The sequence below is a fragment of the Acinonyx jubatus genome, chromosome A1 (genome assembly GCF_027475565.1).
Source record: "Acinonyx jubatus isolate Ajub_Pintada_27869175 chromosome A1, VMU_Ajub_asm_v1.0, whole genome shotgun sequence".
Lineage (NCBI taxonomy): Eukaryota > Metazoa > Chordata > Mammalia > Carnivora > Felidae > Acinonyx > Acinonyx jubatus.
In genome coordinates, this window is record NC_069380.1 from 178,110,106 (window position 1) to 178,128,071 (window position 17,966).

The window sequence follows — 17,966 nt, forward strand, 5'->3', positions numbered from 1 at the left end:
CGACCTCAGGATGCTGGTGTCTGGCTGTCCCCAAGGCCACACTCGTGGCCCACCGCTCACCTTTTCAGCTGGGTATGCAGAGCTGCTACCTGCCGGGTGGCTTCCTCCAGTTCTCTCACCAGCTGGTTCCTCTTACTGTTTAACTTTAACCTGAAGGAAGAGAAGGCATGAGTGGGGAGCACAGGGCGGGGGTGGGGGGGAATCCAGCCTCCATCTTCCTAGACGAAGAATCACAGGCATATACGTGTGAAGATGTACATGCAGATCCACAGACACACAAGAATTTTCTGGGAGTGTTTTACTATGATCTTTGGGGGAGATATGGCCCCCACATATGATCCTATAGGAACTGCTATATTCGTCACCTACTATATACCAGGCACTGTGCTAGGAAATGGGTAACACTGCCTTCATTCATTTGTACAAGAACCCTGCACAGCAAAATGGTTTTTACCACTTTACATATGAGGAAATTGAGGCGCTTAAGAGTTAAATAATTTAACGCTGGAGGATTAGTGGTAGAATTAGAATTCCACCCAAGCAGCCCTCCCTTCTCCTCCTTTTCCCTCCTTCCTTCCCATCCATTGGCCCCTACTCACCCACCAATATTTGCTTAGTGCCTACCTCATACGAGAACCTGGTGGCACTTGGCACTAGGGATAAAGATATAAGCAAAACAGAACTTGTTTCTGCACTTATGGAGCTCACATTCTGCTGGGGAGGGTGGGGGAGGACACACATTAAAAAAATACTCAAATATCAAATATCTAATGAACATACTGTGTGTCAAGGTTTAGGAATAAAAAGTACGGAATAGTGGAAAAGAACACAGGAGAGACCCAATTTAGACTAGCAGGTGGGATTCTTGGAGCAAGTGACTTTGTGGCTTAGCCTGTGCTGTCCTGAGCTCCCTGGGCTCACAGTTGGACCTTTCATAGCTTCCCTGGCAGCTGGGTAGGTGGGGCATGGGACCAGGTTCTGGCCAATAGGAGGTGAGCAAAGGATGCGCATCAGGCTGAGGTAGTTAAGAGATGTTGGTGGATCTTCCCCACTGCTCCCTGAGGGCTCTAAAGGAGCTCGTGCCACAGACGGAAGAGCCTGGGTCCCTGAATGACCAAACACACATAAGGCTGCCTGTCAGCCAGGAAAACTTCTACTGTATTTAGCCATAGAAATTTAGGGGGTTGTTTCCTGCAGCAGGTGGCCTCTCCTGACTAGCAGAGAAATTTAAGCTAATATGAAGGATGGGCAGGAGTTGGCCAGGAAAAGCGCAGGGGAAAGAACATTCCAAGAGGGGAATCACAGCAGGGACCTCTTTCATTTTAAAGACATCATGGCTGCTGTGAGGAAAATGGGCAGGAGGCTGTGGATGGGAGACAGGGACAAGAGTTGGGGTGGCTATGATGGTGTGCTTCAGATGGAGCAGACAGAGAAAGGTCATGGGCTGGATGAGGGGCAAGGCCGAGGGAGTTAAGAGGAAGACTGTGAGGTCCCTGCCACTAGCAACTGAATGGATCTGAGATGGCTTCTGTCGGGATGGGAGAGTGATGGGCAGAGCAGCCCAGGGGAAGGGAAGAGTTCCCTTATGGATGTGTGGGTATGAACACTGAACAGGTGAGCTGTTGTAAATGTGGGGGACTCCCATCACATGATGACCACATGAAAAAGATGACCATCTTCTATGGACCAGATTGTGTCCCCTTACCCCCAAAGTCATATACTGAAGTCTTAATAACCTAGTACCTCAAAATGTGACTGTACTTGGAGATAAGGCCTTTAAAGAATTAAGGTAAAATGAGGTCATATGGATGAGTCTTAATCCAACATGACCGGTGTTCTTATAGGAGGAGATTAGGACACAGACATGCATGCAGAGCGGACCATGTGAAGTCATGGTAGACGTTCATGTATGGATGGCCACCTTCAAGCTAAGGAGAGAAACTTCCAAAGAAACAATCCTGGCAGCACTCTGGTCTTGGACTTCAGGTTCCAGAACTGTGAGACAATACATTTCGCCTATTTTGTGGTACTTTGGTGTGGCAGACCTAACAAACGAATGTACTGCCTTAGGGTAAAATATAGTGGGGGGAAAAAAGGGAGGGCCCAGGACTAAGCTCTGAGTATAAACAGCACAACAAGGTTGAATGGACCAGCAACAGTTGGCAAAGGAATCTGAGAAAATGAGCCCAGAAGGCCCAGAGAAGATGCATGGAGTGTGGTGGAGTGTCCTGGAACTTGGGAGCAAAGATCTGCACCAAGGCAAGTCTCATATCTGATACTAAAGCCCAATTCAGTAACTATCTCCCTGGAGGCAAAATCCTTGCATTTAGAAGTAACCACTGGATATAGGCCCATCTCTCAGGTTCTCTCCTGAGATCCTGCATGGAGGGCAGCTTGGATGGGCTCTAAGCAGTGTGCTGGCTCCAGGAATGGCTCCCTCTAACCCCTGGAGTGAGCCCACTCTAAGGTCCCAGGATCTGACAGGGAAGGGGCTCCATCAAGCAAGGCTGTGCCCTAACAAATGCATGATGTGGGCTGCCCTCGTGTATCCGCTAGATTTATGGTTCTCAGTGTGTGGTCCACAGACCTCCTGTAGCAGAAAGGAAGGAGTGCTTATTAAATGCTCAATCTTGGGGCCTACTTTGATCAACTGACTCAGAAAGTGTGGGGCAGGGCTCAGGAATCTGCATCTCCATTAGGGCTCACAGGTGATTTTTAGGCACACTAAGGTTTATGAGCTGCTGCACTGGTTGGAGGCTGGACGTTGTATCTCCCACAGACAAATGTGTTCCACTGTCGGCCTCATATCCCCTTATGCCACCCTGCTAGAGAAGGAATGACTGACCCGTTTGCAGAGCACAGCCAATCCGGCCTACGGCCTGGGAAAAAGAGTTCATTCTCATGGGAAAACCTAATCATGCCATCCCTCCACCAACACAGGCCCTGCAATGAAGACCAGAGCTTGCTCTAGACAACTGAGCAAGGTGGTGAGGGACTCGACATGGTCCTTGGCCAGCTCCATCCCTGGCGCTATTCTTCCAGAGTCCTGCTTAGGGCTGGTGGGGCAGGCAGCAGACTGGCAGATGGAGCCCATAATGAATAAAATCCTCGACTCTCAGTGGAATGGACAAGACCGTGGGATCTCCTGACTCTCCGTAAGACCAAGCCGGGGCTCACCATTTCTACCTGCATTTTCCTGTTTTCTGGGAGAAAGATCATAGAGACGTATTCTGGCAGTAAATGCAGGTCACACTGGAGCCCAGCTAGGATGCCAAGGGGACTGGGAATCGGGTGGCCTCAACTTCCTGTGCACAGGGGCGTAGCTGCCAGCAGCAACATGCAGGTGCCGAGGCCTCCTAGCATAGGCGTTGGGCTTAGCAGGACATATGGCATTTGTGTGTGATGCCTGGCACATGCTGGGAAGCCACGGATGCATCAGCGTGGAAGTAGGAAGAGGATCCAGAAGGTGGAGCTAGAATCCCCACGAGCTGTGGCTCAGTACCTGGGGTGCTGGTTAAAAATGCAAAAGCTTGGGCTACATCTCAGGCCTGGGGAATTAGTCCCTGGGGAGGAGTCCAGGGAGTCCACACTCTAACAAGCACCCTTTGTGACTGCAGAGCAGCTCTCAGAAGTGGTGGTGAGGGCCCACGGAAAGGGACGGGGGTATGGGGTGCAGGGATGTCTGACTGTGACTGATCTGTGATTGAGGTTTGGCAGGTCTGTGGTTCCTTCCTGGGTATGTCTATTCCTGTCCATCTCAAAGGCCCCTTGAGTGGAGAGGCTGATGTATGAGGGTAAGGAGCATCATACGCTCATTTGGAGGCTGGGAGGAGACAACGAGAGAGAAGAGAAAGGAACATAAGAAACAAAAGACAGAAAGAGACCTAGACAGAGAACAGCAGAGTCCAGGGGATGAACATATACAGAAAAACACGGGACTAGAAGCAAAGAGCTGTAGACACAGACAAGAGATTGCTGGGTTGGTTTTCTCCTCTCTCCTCTGGAGGATGATCAGAGCCATCAGCATTGTCCCTACCCTTCCTGAGGCTCTCTCCTCTTCCTGCCCACATGCCCCCCCCAGCTTCCCTCTGCACATATCTCTGGGACCTCTGGGCTGCCTGGCTCAGCCACTGCTATGGGGTGGGGATTCTGGCTTCCCTGGACTGGCTGTGTAAACTTGCCATTCTCAGCGGCAATCGGACCTTTGAAAGACAGGGCTGAGACAATAATAAAAGCCCTTTTGACCGGGCAGTGGCCTCAGCAAGCACGGGCCCCAGAGCCAGCAAGCCTGGGTTCTAATCTCAGCTCTGCCATGTGGTGGTGTTGACCGAGCCTCGGTTTCCTCACCTATAAAATAGAGAATAGTCTCAGGGTTGCTGAGAGATTTAAATGAGATGATACAGGATACTGGGTCTAGCACATAGTGGCGGCTTTTGCCTGTAGCATAGGAGTCTCTAAGATAACCTCCAATCTTACTTTCAAGAAACCAAAATTATTATAGCAGGGAAGAGCCTCAAATCACAATCTGATCCAACTGCCTGCCTTCAGACTATATAGGTATTCAATACGTAGTTATAGTTTTTTTCCCTATCAGGCAACTGAAGTCCATATTGGTCAATGACTTGCTCAGGGTCAGCAGTGGGATGGGTTTCTTTTTTGATCCAACAAGGAGTAAGGCTGCCATGAAATGTGTTCTCTTCAGCTGCTGGCAGTGAGCATCATCAACAGTGAAAGGTTCCCCATGGAAGCTGTAGAGTCTGGGAATAAGTGAGGGACCCAGGGGACTGTTAGAAGAGGCCAGAAGATACACGCAGAAGCCTGGCAAGGGTGTGCGTAGGCTGGCTAACCATTTATTCAACTAACACTGGAGGTACGAGGGTATATAGACACAAGCCTTCTGCCCAAAGTATGCAGCCCCAGGGAGAGCAGGACAGAGTCTTGCTGCTGACGATTTCTAGCAGGTGCTTCAAGGGCTGCAAAACACCAATTATGGAAGCCCTGTCCTACTCCTCCTCCACTTGTCTGGTGGTGGGTCACCCCATCAGCCATCCCTTCCAGGGGAGGATAGAAACACTTCCCTGGTAGCCATTCTGAGAAAGGGCTTAAGGATAAATGGACTCTGCTGTGCTTACAAGAGGCCAGGCAGAGGCTGGTCAACGTGACCCTCGGGCACCCTACCATGTGCAAGGGGGGTTTATTCAGGTGCTGGAGTTGGATGTCAGCTGGGTGCTAGAGAGCTCAGAAGGCTCCCGAAGGGGAGATGCAGAGAGCGCACATCCAGGCCCCTAGGACTCCTGGTCCGCTTCCACTGGGCTGGAGGCAAGTTTACCTGCTTTATAAACTGGGCTTCTGCCTCTGATTTCACTGGAAAAGAGGAATTTCCTTGCTCATTCTTGCCCCCAAACACAAATGCACATGCACGCACACATACACAAACACACACACGTATGTGAAAATCACTACCTTTGCTTCTAAGCTCCTTAAGGGTAGGTACCTTGCTCACTAAAGTCTGCTGCCTAAAAAAGTGAAAGTAACTAGAATAGATTTTAAAGGCACTGGGGCAGGGATTGTGACTTATTAATTTCTGAATCCTCCAAACTGCCTTGCACGGAAAATATGTACCAAAAAAGCCCATTTCTCAAATAAATGAATAAACGATACCCTGACGGACAGAATGAAAGAATGAATGAGAAGCTGAGGACTGCAGGGCCTGCCCTGAGCACAGGGTTGTGTTCTGTGCATGTGGGTGTGGAGGCTGGGGAGACAGTGAAGGAAATCAAGTCTGTTATCCAGAGAACATAAACCAGTAGCTTTTGGGTTAAACCAAGCCCACAGATGAAGGTGATTTAGCCTTCACAATATTACTAAAAGTTATTAAATTAGTTGTCAATAGTTAAAAATACAGACAATTCTTTTCTTGAAATATGGGGACCTCTGGCAGCCTAAGGCCTGAATTCCCACCAGCCAGTGGTGGGAGTTGGCACCCACGAGGGACAAGGGGGGTTCTGTGCACTCCAGTGGGACCCAATCTATCAGCAGGTGGGCCTCCAGCATTTGTATTGCCTGTTTGGCTCCTATCAGTATCTCATTCTGCACCCACATCGAAATTAGTGTTTTTCAAAGTACAAACTGCAACCCCTTAGCATGAGGTGAAATCAATTTAGCGGGTCATGTTGTCATGTAAAGGAATGCAAGAGAGAAAATATCAGAGGGCTATCACACATAGTAAGAGTATACATGCTCTATTTTGTCCCTATCATGTGAGTCACTGTCACCGAGTTGGCAAATGACTACTCTACATTACATAGGGTTGTGTGGCTTATGTTAGTCAGAAGATAATTTCTGAAAACCTGCACCCGAGCACACTTTTTGGTGCTGCGATTCCCTGTGTAAACTCCTAGGTATCTGGTATTCCGGGTGGTGAATCATTTCCCCCAGTTTGCTACTTTAGCAAGTTGCAAGATTTCTACACTGAGTGTTCTTAGAGAGGAGCCCTTACGCCCCAGGTGGTCCCTCTCACCCCTCCTGCTTCCGTGGAAGACAGACCCAGGAGGGTGGGTCCCAGGCCCCTTTTGGCCCCAGCCCAGCCCCACCTCTCTGTCAGCGCCTTGCTCTGGGTGTCCCGGGCTGCCTGCAGGTCCTTCTCCAGCCGCTTCCGGGCCATCTCCAGCTGCTCCACCTCCCCCTGGGTCCACTTTCGGGGGCTGATGAAGCGCATCTCCTTCAGCAGCTCCTCCTTCTCGTTGATGAGGATCAGCCGGTCCCTTTCGGAGTCTAGCACTCCGGGCCAGGCCTCACTGTCAAGCTTGGCCAGCTGGATCTTCAGGTTGGCGATCCTGTGGGCAGAGAGGGGAGCATGACAGGTGTTCCCAGCGGCACTGTGGGAGCAGGGTAACAGACTGTGTTTCCAACGTTATGAGGTACCAGGAGCCATGACATCCTCAGAGCAATCTTTGGCAATGACTGTCTTCCCTTGGACCAGCAGGCCATCTCAAGGAACATATTTTCATCTAACAAACACAAATGGTGCCTACCGTGTGCCAACAGTGAGTAGGCTCTGCAGGGGTGGGAACGGGATGTAAACAAAGCAATGTCCTTGCCCTCAGGGATATTAAGCCTGGTAGAACAGAGAGCTGGATTCATCACCAGGCAATAGCCTCCTACCGCCAGCTATGTGACCTTGGGCAAGTCACTTCATCTCTCTGGAAGGAACAACAAAGGCTCCTTTGTCATGGGGTTGTGGTAGAAAGTTTTTAGACATATTCCATGAACTCTCAAAGCATGGTATTTGGCACATAGTAAGCACTCAAATGAATGTTTCTGCTGCTATTGTTATTACCTGGTCTAACCACTTACTAGATATATAACATTGGGTAAACTCCCCAAGACTTGTTCTGAAAATGAGCAATAATGTGCTCAGAGTGTCTGGCACATAACTCGTGCCCAACCAATGGCAGTCATGGACCCACTACAATGACAGACAGCAAACCCTGAAATTGGTAACTGTATGTTCCTAGCCCAAAGAATGGTGTCAGCACAGTGTGGTATAACCAACTGTGGATTTGGGGTCAGAGGCCTTTAGCCAAAGTCTTGGCTTTGGCCTTGACAGAAGGACCATTCTTTTTTTTTTTTTTTTTTTTTTAAATGTTTATTTTTATTTTTGAGAGAGAGAGAGAGAGAGAGAGAGAGCAAGCATGAGCAGGGGAGGGGAAGAGAGAGAGAGGGACATATGGAATCAGAAGCAGGCTCCAGACTCTGAGCTGTAGCATAGAGCCAGATGTAGGGTTCGAACTCACAAATCATGAGATCATGACCTGAGCTGAAGTTGGACGCTTAACCAACTGGACCACCCAGGTGCCCCTATAAAAAGACCATTCTTAAGAAATCATTTTGGTATCATAAGCTTCTAGTACACTGCCTGGTACACTGTAGGCACTTATTAAATGTTAAAAGGAAGGAGGTGGGAGCTCAATCCCTTAACTTTTTTGAGATGCAGTACCCTCACCTGTGAGGTGGAACATGCAAGGTGGGTTATGAGAACTGACTGAAAACTTATCATAAAGAGTTCTTTATACATTGCCAAGTGCCCATACAGATTAGGTATAATTACCTTTGGATCCAAGAAAGATTCACAATATAACTAAGATTATTGCTACAAATATCCAAAGAAATCATGATGTGACCCTTTAGGATTCAGCCTTTGCAAAAAGGGCTTTCAGCTATCACATCCTAGCCTCACCTGATCCATAAAGGGTGGTAAGAAATGGCAGTGAATCTGTTGGACAGATGTCTAGAAATAGGATATGGTTCACCTAAGACTGCAAGTCATAAAAGTGGCCAATACATGTTGAGAGCCCAGGTCTCTGGACTCCCAGCTCAATCTTATCTGCAGATATGTGGCCCAACTGTTATTTTATAAAAACATCATTAGGGTCAAAATCTCCACACTGTGCAGTAAAAATCCCATGCAGACAAACACATCTAGGTTTGCTCATTGCCCAGCCAAATGTATCAGAGGGATTCTTAGAGTTGATTAATTTAAATTCTGCATTCACAAAGAGAGTAATCTGGGATAACTTGGTAGCTTCCACCACTCTGAGGATGGAGTGGCGTGGACAGGTCTGGCGGGGGCTCCATTGCGCACAGTACACTGAAGGCTTGATCGATGCTTACATGTACTTTCTAGTGGTGCTTTCCCAGTGTTCCTTAACCTTCAGGCCACCTTTGGTGAAGCTGATGAAACTACTAGACTCACTCTGCAGAAATGCACATGTGACAAAACGTGGCACACAGACCTTTCATTACAGCTACCTGCCCTCCTACCTGGAGTCCTGCAGCCTGCTTTCCATTCAGTGGCTGCTCTATCCTTGACACTTAAACTACCTCTGGGTGAAGAGTGAGGCTCAAAGCTGGATTTAAGCAGACGAGCCAGGAAGCTTTGTGATGGGAAGTTTAATGGTTCAACCCCAGAGGGAAGATTTCAATTCTTCAGTCTCTCCAGAATGGATCTTCTAATATAGGCATCATTGCAGACTGGAATATATCCAGGGTTCAGAGTGGTCCCCCTTCAGAGGGGACACGTGGCTGTCCAAATGCAGAAGTCTTGTTGTTTTGCTGGGCCTCTAGGGGGAGCTGAAATAATGCACAGTGTTTTTTTTCTACCTGACCAGTATCCAATTTCTCCTCCTTCTGTTAACAACACTCCCAAGTTTTCTTTGGGATATCACTCCTCCAATACTTAAGTCTTTTGGTTCCCACAAATCTGACCTCAATCCCCTTCCTAGAGTTGGGCACATGACCCATGCCTGGACCTTCAGAGAATTCTAATTCCTCCAACGCTGCAACAATAATTGGATCACTAGGAAAAGCCAGGGAGCCTCAAGCCTTAAACCTGTTAAATCTGTTGGGATAGGTAGGTCCTCCTGCTGCTGGGGTTGCTAACCTGATAGTATATAACTCTAGAATTGCTGGGGGTCACCTTTACATTTTGAAAGGAAAGTCTGTCAACACAAAGGCAAGCAGGGTAGAGAAAAGAAGAGAAACTGAGTTTATGTAACCTGATTTGAATCCCTGGATCCAGCTGTGTCTGAAGCTGGTTTATCCTAGGACTTTGGAATTCAATAAGCTGACAAATTCCCTTTTTTATTTCTTCTACTTTCTATAGGATTTCTGTCATTGCTGCAAAGGGTTTTGCTGCTCACACAGAGTTGGCAGAGGGGCAGAACTAGGCACTGCCACACCCTACGTGGCCTGGCTTAGAATGCCATGGGCCAGGCAGTGTAACCTAAGGAGGAATGGATGTGATATTCCTAGCTTATTCACCATTATACTCTGTGGGTTCTTACCCAGTAAGGCTGGCCCTGTGCATAGGAAGCTCACAGACTTGGAGCCAGATTGTCCAGAGTTCAAATTCTGACTCCATCATCTTGAAAAGTCATGATCTCATATTTTACCTTTCTCTTCTCTAACATGGAAATCATATAAGATGTGCTATAAGGTTGCTTTTAAAGTTAAATGAGATGATACACATACAAATGCTTTAATACAACACCTGGCCCATAACAGATGCTCTAAAAACATCACATTTGATTACTGTTTTAATTTTATTTGTGGCAGTGGAACCCAACTGCTTAGGAGACTGTGAAGCCACAAAATATCTAGTCACTGGGATCTACACTGTTTATAAGCATAGCTTGCTCCCAGTTGGGCAGGAGACACTCAAGTGTTCAGTATCCAGAGGTTTTTCTCCTATTGCTAAAACCTCAGAAGTGCTCCTTCAAACCAGACTACTCACAGGATCATTGGAAAACCCTGATTAGAGAAACTGAGCTCAGCAAGTGGAAAGAGAACTAGGCTCTGAGATTTAACAGATTTGGGTGCAAAACACAGCTTCTACTTTTTATCTAGTGAAGTGTCCCTGGCTCAGTCATTTCCTGAGTTCAGAGAAGGTTAAAATATATGTGTCATAATAGTTATCTTCATAATCTTTGATTATTAAAGATGAGGTGTGTGAAAAGCCAGGCATGGGGCAGGCACTCTGCAATGGCAATTATCATTGTTGGAACCATCCCGCCCCCAGCCCCTAATTACCTTCTCTTAGCTTCTTCATATCGAAGGCGCAATCTGACCTTCTCTGCCAACTGATTGTTGCTGCTTGCGCCAAACTGGGGGAAAGAACAAAGTGGGGAATTATATGGCCACTGTGGCCGGTGTTGAGGTGGATTTCAAGAGCTCACGAGAGACTTGACAGCTTGCGTGGGAAGTAGCTAAGAATAGCCCCCAATTACCAAGCTGGCTGTGTGATAGCAGGGAAGCTAGTCAGGCAAAGACACTTCCTGCAGGCTGTGGGAAGACCCTCAAATTCAGACATCTATCATTTCTAGAAGAGAAGCTGAGAGCCCAGAATATCATCTTGCAGCCCCGAATGGCTTAGAGCCCATTCAAGCCCCAGCAGCATGGAGGACAGCTGGTCAGGAGGAAACAGGGACAGCCAATATACAAGAAAGGCATCCTGGGGGTGCTGGGGAGGGGCTCAACTGAAAACCCAGGGAGGCTGCAGCCAGGACTGAAACACTGAGTGAGCGAGGAGAAGGTCCTAGAACCTTCAGGGAGGCCTACAGATGGCTTGTAGCTGGACACATGGGTGGTCTGGAGACGGAAGGGACAGCCCATTTGCCATGTCTTTCTGTCAAGAGTGGCAAGAAGCTACAAGGTTCACCCAAGCAGATATGGATATAGCTTCTCTTCACAAGTGGGGACACAGCTATATGAAGAATCAGATAGGAATAGCATTTAGCCATGGAGGCTGGGAGGCGACTTTGCTCAATGTCACCTGCTCTAGGAAAACAAAAGTTCTCCAAACATTCCAGATGGCTATGGGTCAGTCCTGCTCTAAAGCTTTCATGAAATAAATCTGGATGGTGCTCACACTATTCACTACGGTGCCCAGACTGAGCTTTTGAAGAGAGCTGTCTGAAAGCTGCATGTATTGTTTCAGGATGAACAGAAGGAAAGTATCATCTGCTTCACAGCTGGTGAAAGAAAAACAGAATGGTGTTGCAAATCTGTAGGAAGGAAACCAGAGAGAGCCACTGGTCCTTCACACATGCTTTCTGTGCAGCATCTAGAGACGCAAACGCATGGCTAGGCAACACTCAAGACCGAGGCTTTCCCCCCACAGCGCCGGCTTTCCCCCCACACCATCATCTCATGTCATCCTGGGGCCAAGAGGTCTGCAAGAGAATGGAGCTCCAGGAGGCCACGTTAGCAGGCAGGCCCACAGAGAGATACCAGTCACCTCCCAAGGTGAGAAATGAGAAGGCGGCTGCCCACTACGGCAGCCTCCTGGGTACAACTTCTACTCACACTTCCCGAGATGTCTGTCTGGGAGCTCACGTCCAGGTACTGTTTCGGCAGTGAGAAACCTGAACTTTCCAGAGAGCTGCTGCTGGACCACAGGTCAGAGTGGGACCCTCTGTCGATGAGGAAGCCGTCCTTCAGCATGGCGAGGCTCTAAGGAGGGGAGGGCAAGGTTAGCAACACAACTTTCTGGGAGGGAGCTCTGGTTTGTCACCCTCCATGTGCTCTCCTCTCCACTTCTGTAATGTGGTAGGAATCCTAGCTCACTCTGGATATTCCACTTACCTCGTAAAGAGCTGGCAGCAAGTGGGTGGTTGCTCAGTGCCGGGTACTGTGCTGGGTGTTCTACTCAGGAAAGACTGGCATGGACACTGGCTCTAGAGCTACACTGCCTGACTTGGAATCCTTGCTCTGTTACTTGCTAGCTGTGTGACCTGAGCTAGTTGATTAAGCTCTCTGTGCCTCAGTTCCCCCTCCTAAACAAATAGGGATAACCACAGGGCCTGTCTCATAGGACTACCATACTGATTTAATGAGATGGCCAGTATAACGTGCTAGTACAGCCAACGCTCAGTAATTGTCAGCTTTATCATCATCTTACTTAATCCTCACATCAGTCCTCTGAAAAATGACCTAGGATTATCCCCATTTCTTTGCTAAGGGAGTTGTTACATGCAAAGGCTGGCAAATGACAGAGCAGGATGTGGTCCTGGCCTGACTGAAGATGCAGTGCTCTTAAGTGAGAGTCATGATAGGAACATGGCTCACGACTGTCCACGAGTGCCTGAACGCTTTCATCAGGTTGCTGCCCTGGGCAAGAGCTTCAAAATCATTCTGTTTGTCCTAGAGCATAAAGCTCCCTTCACTAAATCAGTTATAGCAACCCCAAGCCTGAGTCCTAATCTGCCAGTGGGAACACAAACAAACACAGTATCTCAGAGGTCAGGGTCATTCCGGTGAGGGGAGGTAGAGTGTCTAAGGGTTAAAAGAATAGACATCTGTGTCAGTGTTTATGGGTTCGAATCCTCGCTCCACCATGGACTCTGGGCTGTGTAGCAGTTATCTGTATGAAGGGAATAACCTAGGGCTGATGTAAGAGATAAGTGAGATATAATGCATGCAAAGTGTCCAGTTCAGTTGCCTGGCATGTTAAATCACACCAATTATCATTTGTCTGGTCCTCAGCAGAGGAAGAGCATGCAATGTAATTCTTATAAAGATGTTACATTTCGGTGTCAGGGCTGTGGATGTCAAAACCATCTCCCTCCGTTTGGTTCTTTGAGAAGTAAGCCAGGTGGCCAGAGCCAGTGACAAGGACATGACCTTTGGACTCGACCAGATGGCTCCTAGTACAACTCTGCCAGTGATGTGACTTTAGGCAAGCCACCTATCGCTTCTGATCCTCCTTTTCCTACTCTACACAGTGAGACTGAAAGCCCAAAAAACTAGTGATGAGAGCTCAGTGATCTGTGCAGCATGTGGAAGTAGTGTGAGTCTTGGCACAGAAAAGTGCTCCGGGCACACGTGGGCAGCTCTGTCAGTTAAGCATCCAACTTTGGCTCAGGTCATGATCTCATGGTTTGTGGGTTCAAGTCCCATGTCGGGCTCTGTGCTGACAGTGTAGAGCCCTGCTTAGGATTCTCTCTTTCTGCCCCTCCCCGATTTGTGTTTCTCTCTCAAAATAAATAAACTTAAAAAAAAAAAAAAAGAAAGAAAAAGAAAGAAAGGTGCTCTGAAGAAATTGAGAGATGGGACCCACATCACTGGAGCTCTCATACCTTAATGAGATCTTGCTTTTCTTTTTCTCCACAAGTGATGGCCTTTTTGATGGCTTTTGTTTCTCTCAACACAGCCTGAGCTTCATCCAGTTTGTAGCTGCCCTGAGCATCGGACATTTTCTTATCGATTCTAGGAAACAGTCAATGGGAAAGGTCAGAAAAAGATAGGGTGAGGGATGAAGTCTCCTCAGGGGATAAGACGATAGGCTTTGGTCCTGCAGCAAGGCTCCTCTCTGTCCTGCACACCCTCCCTTCCCCAGGTCTAGCTGCCTGTGAAATATCCCACAGGGTGGGGCTGCAGAAGCAACACCACTCTTCAAGTCAAGGGTCCTCTAAGCATCAGCTCTTACAGGAAGTGTTCCCTGATTACCTCCCTGCTTCCTCCAGGCTAGGCTAGGTGTTCCCATCACACTGCACATAGCTGGACACTGCAATCATTATGTTGTGTTCTAGTTAGCAGGGCATGTGGTAGTATCCTTGACTTGTTACTAACAGGCTTGGGACAGGGGCAGGATTGAAAATGTTTAAGTAGTTTCGGTATCTGGCACAGGACAGTCCTTTAACTCAAGGTCTCTCAACCTCAGCATCTTGACATTTGGGTAGGATGATTCTTTGTTGTGGGGGGCTGTCCTGCACATCGTCGGGTATTTAGTAGCACCCTTGGCCTCTGCCCACTAGGTGCCAGTAGCATCTTGGCCCCAAGCTGTGACAACCAAAAATGCCTCCATACTTTGCCTAGTGTCCCTTTGGGAAGAAGAGCAAGATCTCCCTCAATTGAGACCCACTGCCTTTACTAAGTATTTGCTGAGTAAACACACAAGGAAGGAAAGGTGTGAATGATGGAAAACTCTCAGCCCTGCTACTTAGTAGTGTGACCTTGGGCATGGCACTTAACAAGAGGCTTAGCTTCCTCCTCTAAAATAACCTGGGTAATGTCACCTGCCCAGCCCATGTTCATGAAGCTGTTAGGAATGTCAAATGGGATAAGTAAAGGATGGATAATCAAGTGCACTGGGAGGTACGGGATAAAATCAGCTTATCTAGGCCCCATATACAGGTTCATTTTGGAGGGTGGAGGGGGAGTTTAAAAAAAAAAGAAAAAAGTTAAGGACCACAATGCCACTTTCTGAAGGTCAGACCAAACCAGAGATGGTGGAGGTCTCCACCCTCTGGGGAAGGAGGCTGGGGTATGGAGAACCTTCAGAAGGCAGAGATAAATTTTAACTGCTTCACACTTTCCCCAAAGGCTAGGCCTGAAGTTTTAGTCCCCAGTGGAGAAAAGGAAGTTTTACCATCTGAGGGAACATCACAAACCCATTATTTCAGGATGAGAAACCGCTCACAGGCACTCCTCTCTGGTTTCCTGCTAGAAGCCAAATTGTCCTGGACTAAAAATAACCTGAGTGGGGAATCACTGATGGGGGGAGCAGGTTTTCATCCTGGTCTGTCTGTGCCTCCGAACAGGAGAGAGGGAGAGGACTCGGGAAAGAACTCCGGTCTCAGCACGGCCCTCCCCCTTCCCTTCCCTTCCGTTATTTCAGCCTCCGTGGAGAGAAAACAAAGCCCCATTTATGTCTCCCCACTAAAAATAGCCTGTCTATTCCTTTCGAGGACTTGGGCCTGAGCAAGCCTGCCAGGTTGGCTAACACTGGTCTCAAATTTAGTTTGAAAAATTAGTCTAAATGGAGCTTTCTGCAGCAGAGGCGTGCCCGAGATGCTCTGTGGAGGGGAGGATCCCCCAGGATGGGAGGTGGCCCGGCCCCAAATGGAGGGGAGAAGGGCAGGGAAGATGCCATTTGCTTGAGTCGGGCTGGGGGCTCTGGGGAGGGGGCTGTGCCCAGCTGTCCTCTGCCAACAGGGTGAGGATGGCTTTGAATCCTCAGCAGGATAAGACAGAAGCGGTTTGTCTGCTGTGCCTTGGGCTCCTCAGACAGCCTCTACCTGATTTCCCTCAGGGGCCTTAGCAACCCAGGCTCTGGAATTTGGCTCCAGAGAGTAGCTCCAAGAGGGAACACTCTTGGGATTGAGGTTGGGGGGAGGGGAACAAAGGGTCACCATTATGTGCTCAGTGAATGAATCTCTCTCTCTTTTTTTTTTAAGGGAAAGAAAAGTTATGTGGTTGTAGGGGAGAGGAGGGTGTAGCGGGCTGCATGTGTTCTAGAATTTCCAAATTATGCGGCTGTCCGGAGATTCACACACCCGGGAGCCGCAGGACAGCCACGCAGAAGCAGGGCAAAGGCTCTGACAGCAGGCAGCTCTTCTTGGCAATTCTTACCTGGGCACGATGGCTTTGGGGGACGTGCCTTGAGATGCTGCACTGCTCCCCACCCACAGGGGTGACATGCCACATCGCATCTCCTTCCTGTTTACAAGGGCTCAGGGCAGCTGACAGGCCCAGGTCCTTTTGATTTTTCTTCTCAGGCTCCTAAGAGGCATCCTTCAATCCTCATCAACATTTCCTTTTTTTAAAAAAACTGGGGCTGCTGACCGTGAACTGGACAAATGGAAGAGTTTCACCTTCCCCCATGCTCTCAAAGGGAGGAGGCTGAGATAGAAGTGATTAGATCACCTCCCACCACTAGCTTCTGAAAAAGATCCCAAGGAAAGAGGCCTCATGTTTTCTGGGTATGATGAGGGGGTTATCCAGGATGAGGCCAGGAAGGAAGGTATTAGCACATGAGCTTCTAAATCCAACAGTCCTGGGTTCAAATTCCAGCTATGATGCTTACCAACGGGGGGTGGGGGTGGGGGGTGGGGGGGGTATATTTTCACCCTCATCAGTGCCCTCATCTATAAAGTGGGGCAGAACAAAAACTTCTCTTAAAGGGGCAAAGACAATGAAACGAGGTGACTGATGCACAGTCATTGCCCAGCACAGACCCTAGCCTGGGGTAAATACAGAGTTCATCTGAGTTCCTCCCCATATCCAAGCAGGCACCCAGCTAGAGGTCACCCCCAACACCCCTTACTGACCCTCACACTCACTGCCAGGCACTGTCACATGCTTTAGTTTCATCTTTACAGTGACTGATTTTTCAGATAAACCAAAGCTCAAGGGGATTATGTCATTTTTGTAAGGTCCCAGGGAACTGGGATTTGAACCCAGGCCATCTGCCTCTTGCAGCTACATTCCTAACCCTCTATGCCAAGGTGTGTATTAAAGCAGATGTCTTCCTCCACACTGAATGTGGAGCCAGCTTTGAGCGTGGGCAGTCAGAACTACCAGGAGTCTTATCTGGGCCTGATATCAAACATCAGTTGGGCGGAGGGAGGAGAGAAAGAAGGCTTGTCTTTGGGGTTTCAGCATCAGCTTACCAAAGAACAAGAATTTTCAATGCTGCTACAGGGTGACAAAGTGGTAAAACAGGTTTGTGGTGGCTCAGAGAATAATGGGAAATGTTCTAACCAGAAGCTCCTGAAGACTGCAGGAAGGGGGAGGAGGGAAAGGCCCCTGCGGTAAGATGACGTGGGAGTGAGTAGTCTTTCAACTATGTGTTCAGAATTTGGAGGGCTCATGAGGTTATTTGCTTTATAGGTCACGAGAAGGAATTTTCTAAGCTCATATTACTGCTCTCAACTGTCACTGGCATACGTACATATACATATATTAATAACATATGTACCTATATAAGCACACATATATAAACCATAATTTATAATAACTTGGAATACCAAAAGAACCCTATTATACACAATCTATAATACAAAGCCATACTTTCTTAAACCTTGTGTGGTGGGGGATTCATGGTAGCTCTCCCCTCCAGACAGTGGGGGCTTGAGGGATGGGAAGACGTGAACAAGAACCAACCAACCCCTCCAGTGGTCACAGTTCCCTGGATTAAGAGAGCCTACAGACAGACATCCCCAGGCTTGGAGCTGTGGCCACAGAGTGGTGGGGGTGAATTTGAGGTTCAGAGAATGAGGAAGAGGTATAGTCAGACAGCGAGAAAAAGCAAGTGACTATAGAAGCTGCTGACTGTAGAGATGTGGCCTCCCTGGGAATCTACATGAGATGTCCCTTAGGACAGAGAAATCTCCTGGATGCTCTCCCTGGGGCTTCCAAGAGGGGTCCCAGGCACCTCTGTAATAACTATACACTGAGTCCTTCAGACATACCGAACATGACTCAATGCAGGTTTGCTGCATGTGTGATTATTCCTAATAATAGCGTGACTCAGTTTCCTCATCTATAAAGTGGAGTTGGCCAAAAGAACATTCTTTAGAGAGTTGCAGTGAGGATCAAATGAAGTCACTCAAGCAGAAACACTGAAAGTGCTTCCCGGCAGAGTAACTGCTCAACAAATCTTGCTAGTATAATAACGATAAATA

The 17,966-nt window shown here is 48.2% G+C and overlaps 1 protein-coding gene across 3 annotated transcripts in view; it reads right to left on the bottom strand.

Annotated features, from left to right (window-relative positions):
* Positions 1–17,966, bottom strand: part of WWC1 (WW and C2 domain containing 1) — a 153,866-nt gene that overhangs the window by 38,663 nt on the left and 97,237 nt on the right. For all 3 annotated transcript variants that reach the window (XM_027033974.2, XM_053226680.1, XM_027033980.2), the window contains 5 exons: positions 13,638–13,767; positions 11,866–12,012; positions 10,591–10,664; positions 6,594–6,836; positions 61–150 (listed from right to left, as the gene is read on the bottom strand). In XM_027033974.2, coding sequence (XP_026889775.1) covers positions 61–150; positions 6,594–6,836; positions 10,591–10,664; positions 11,866–12,012; positions 13,638–13,767 — 684 coding nt within the window. The remainder of the gene's footprint in view (positions 1–60; positions 151–6,593; positions 6,837–10,590; positions 10,665–11,865; positions 12,013–13,637; positions 13,768–17,966) is intronic.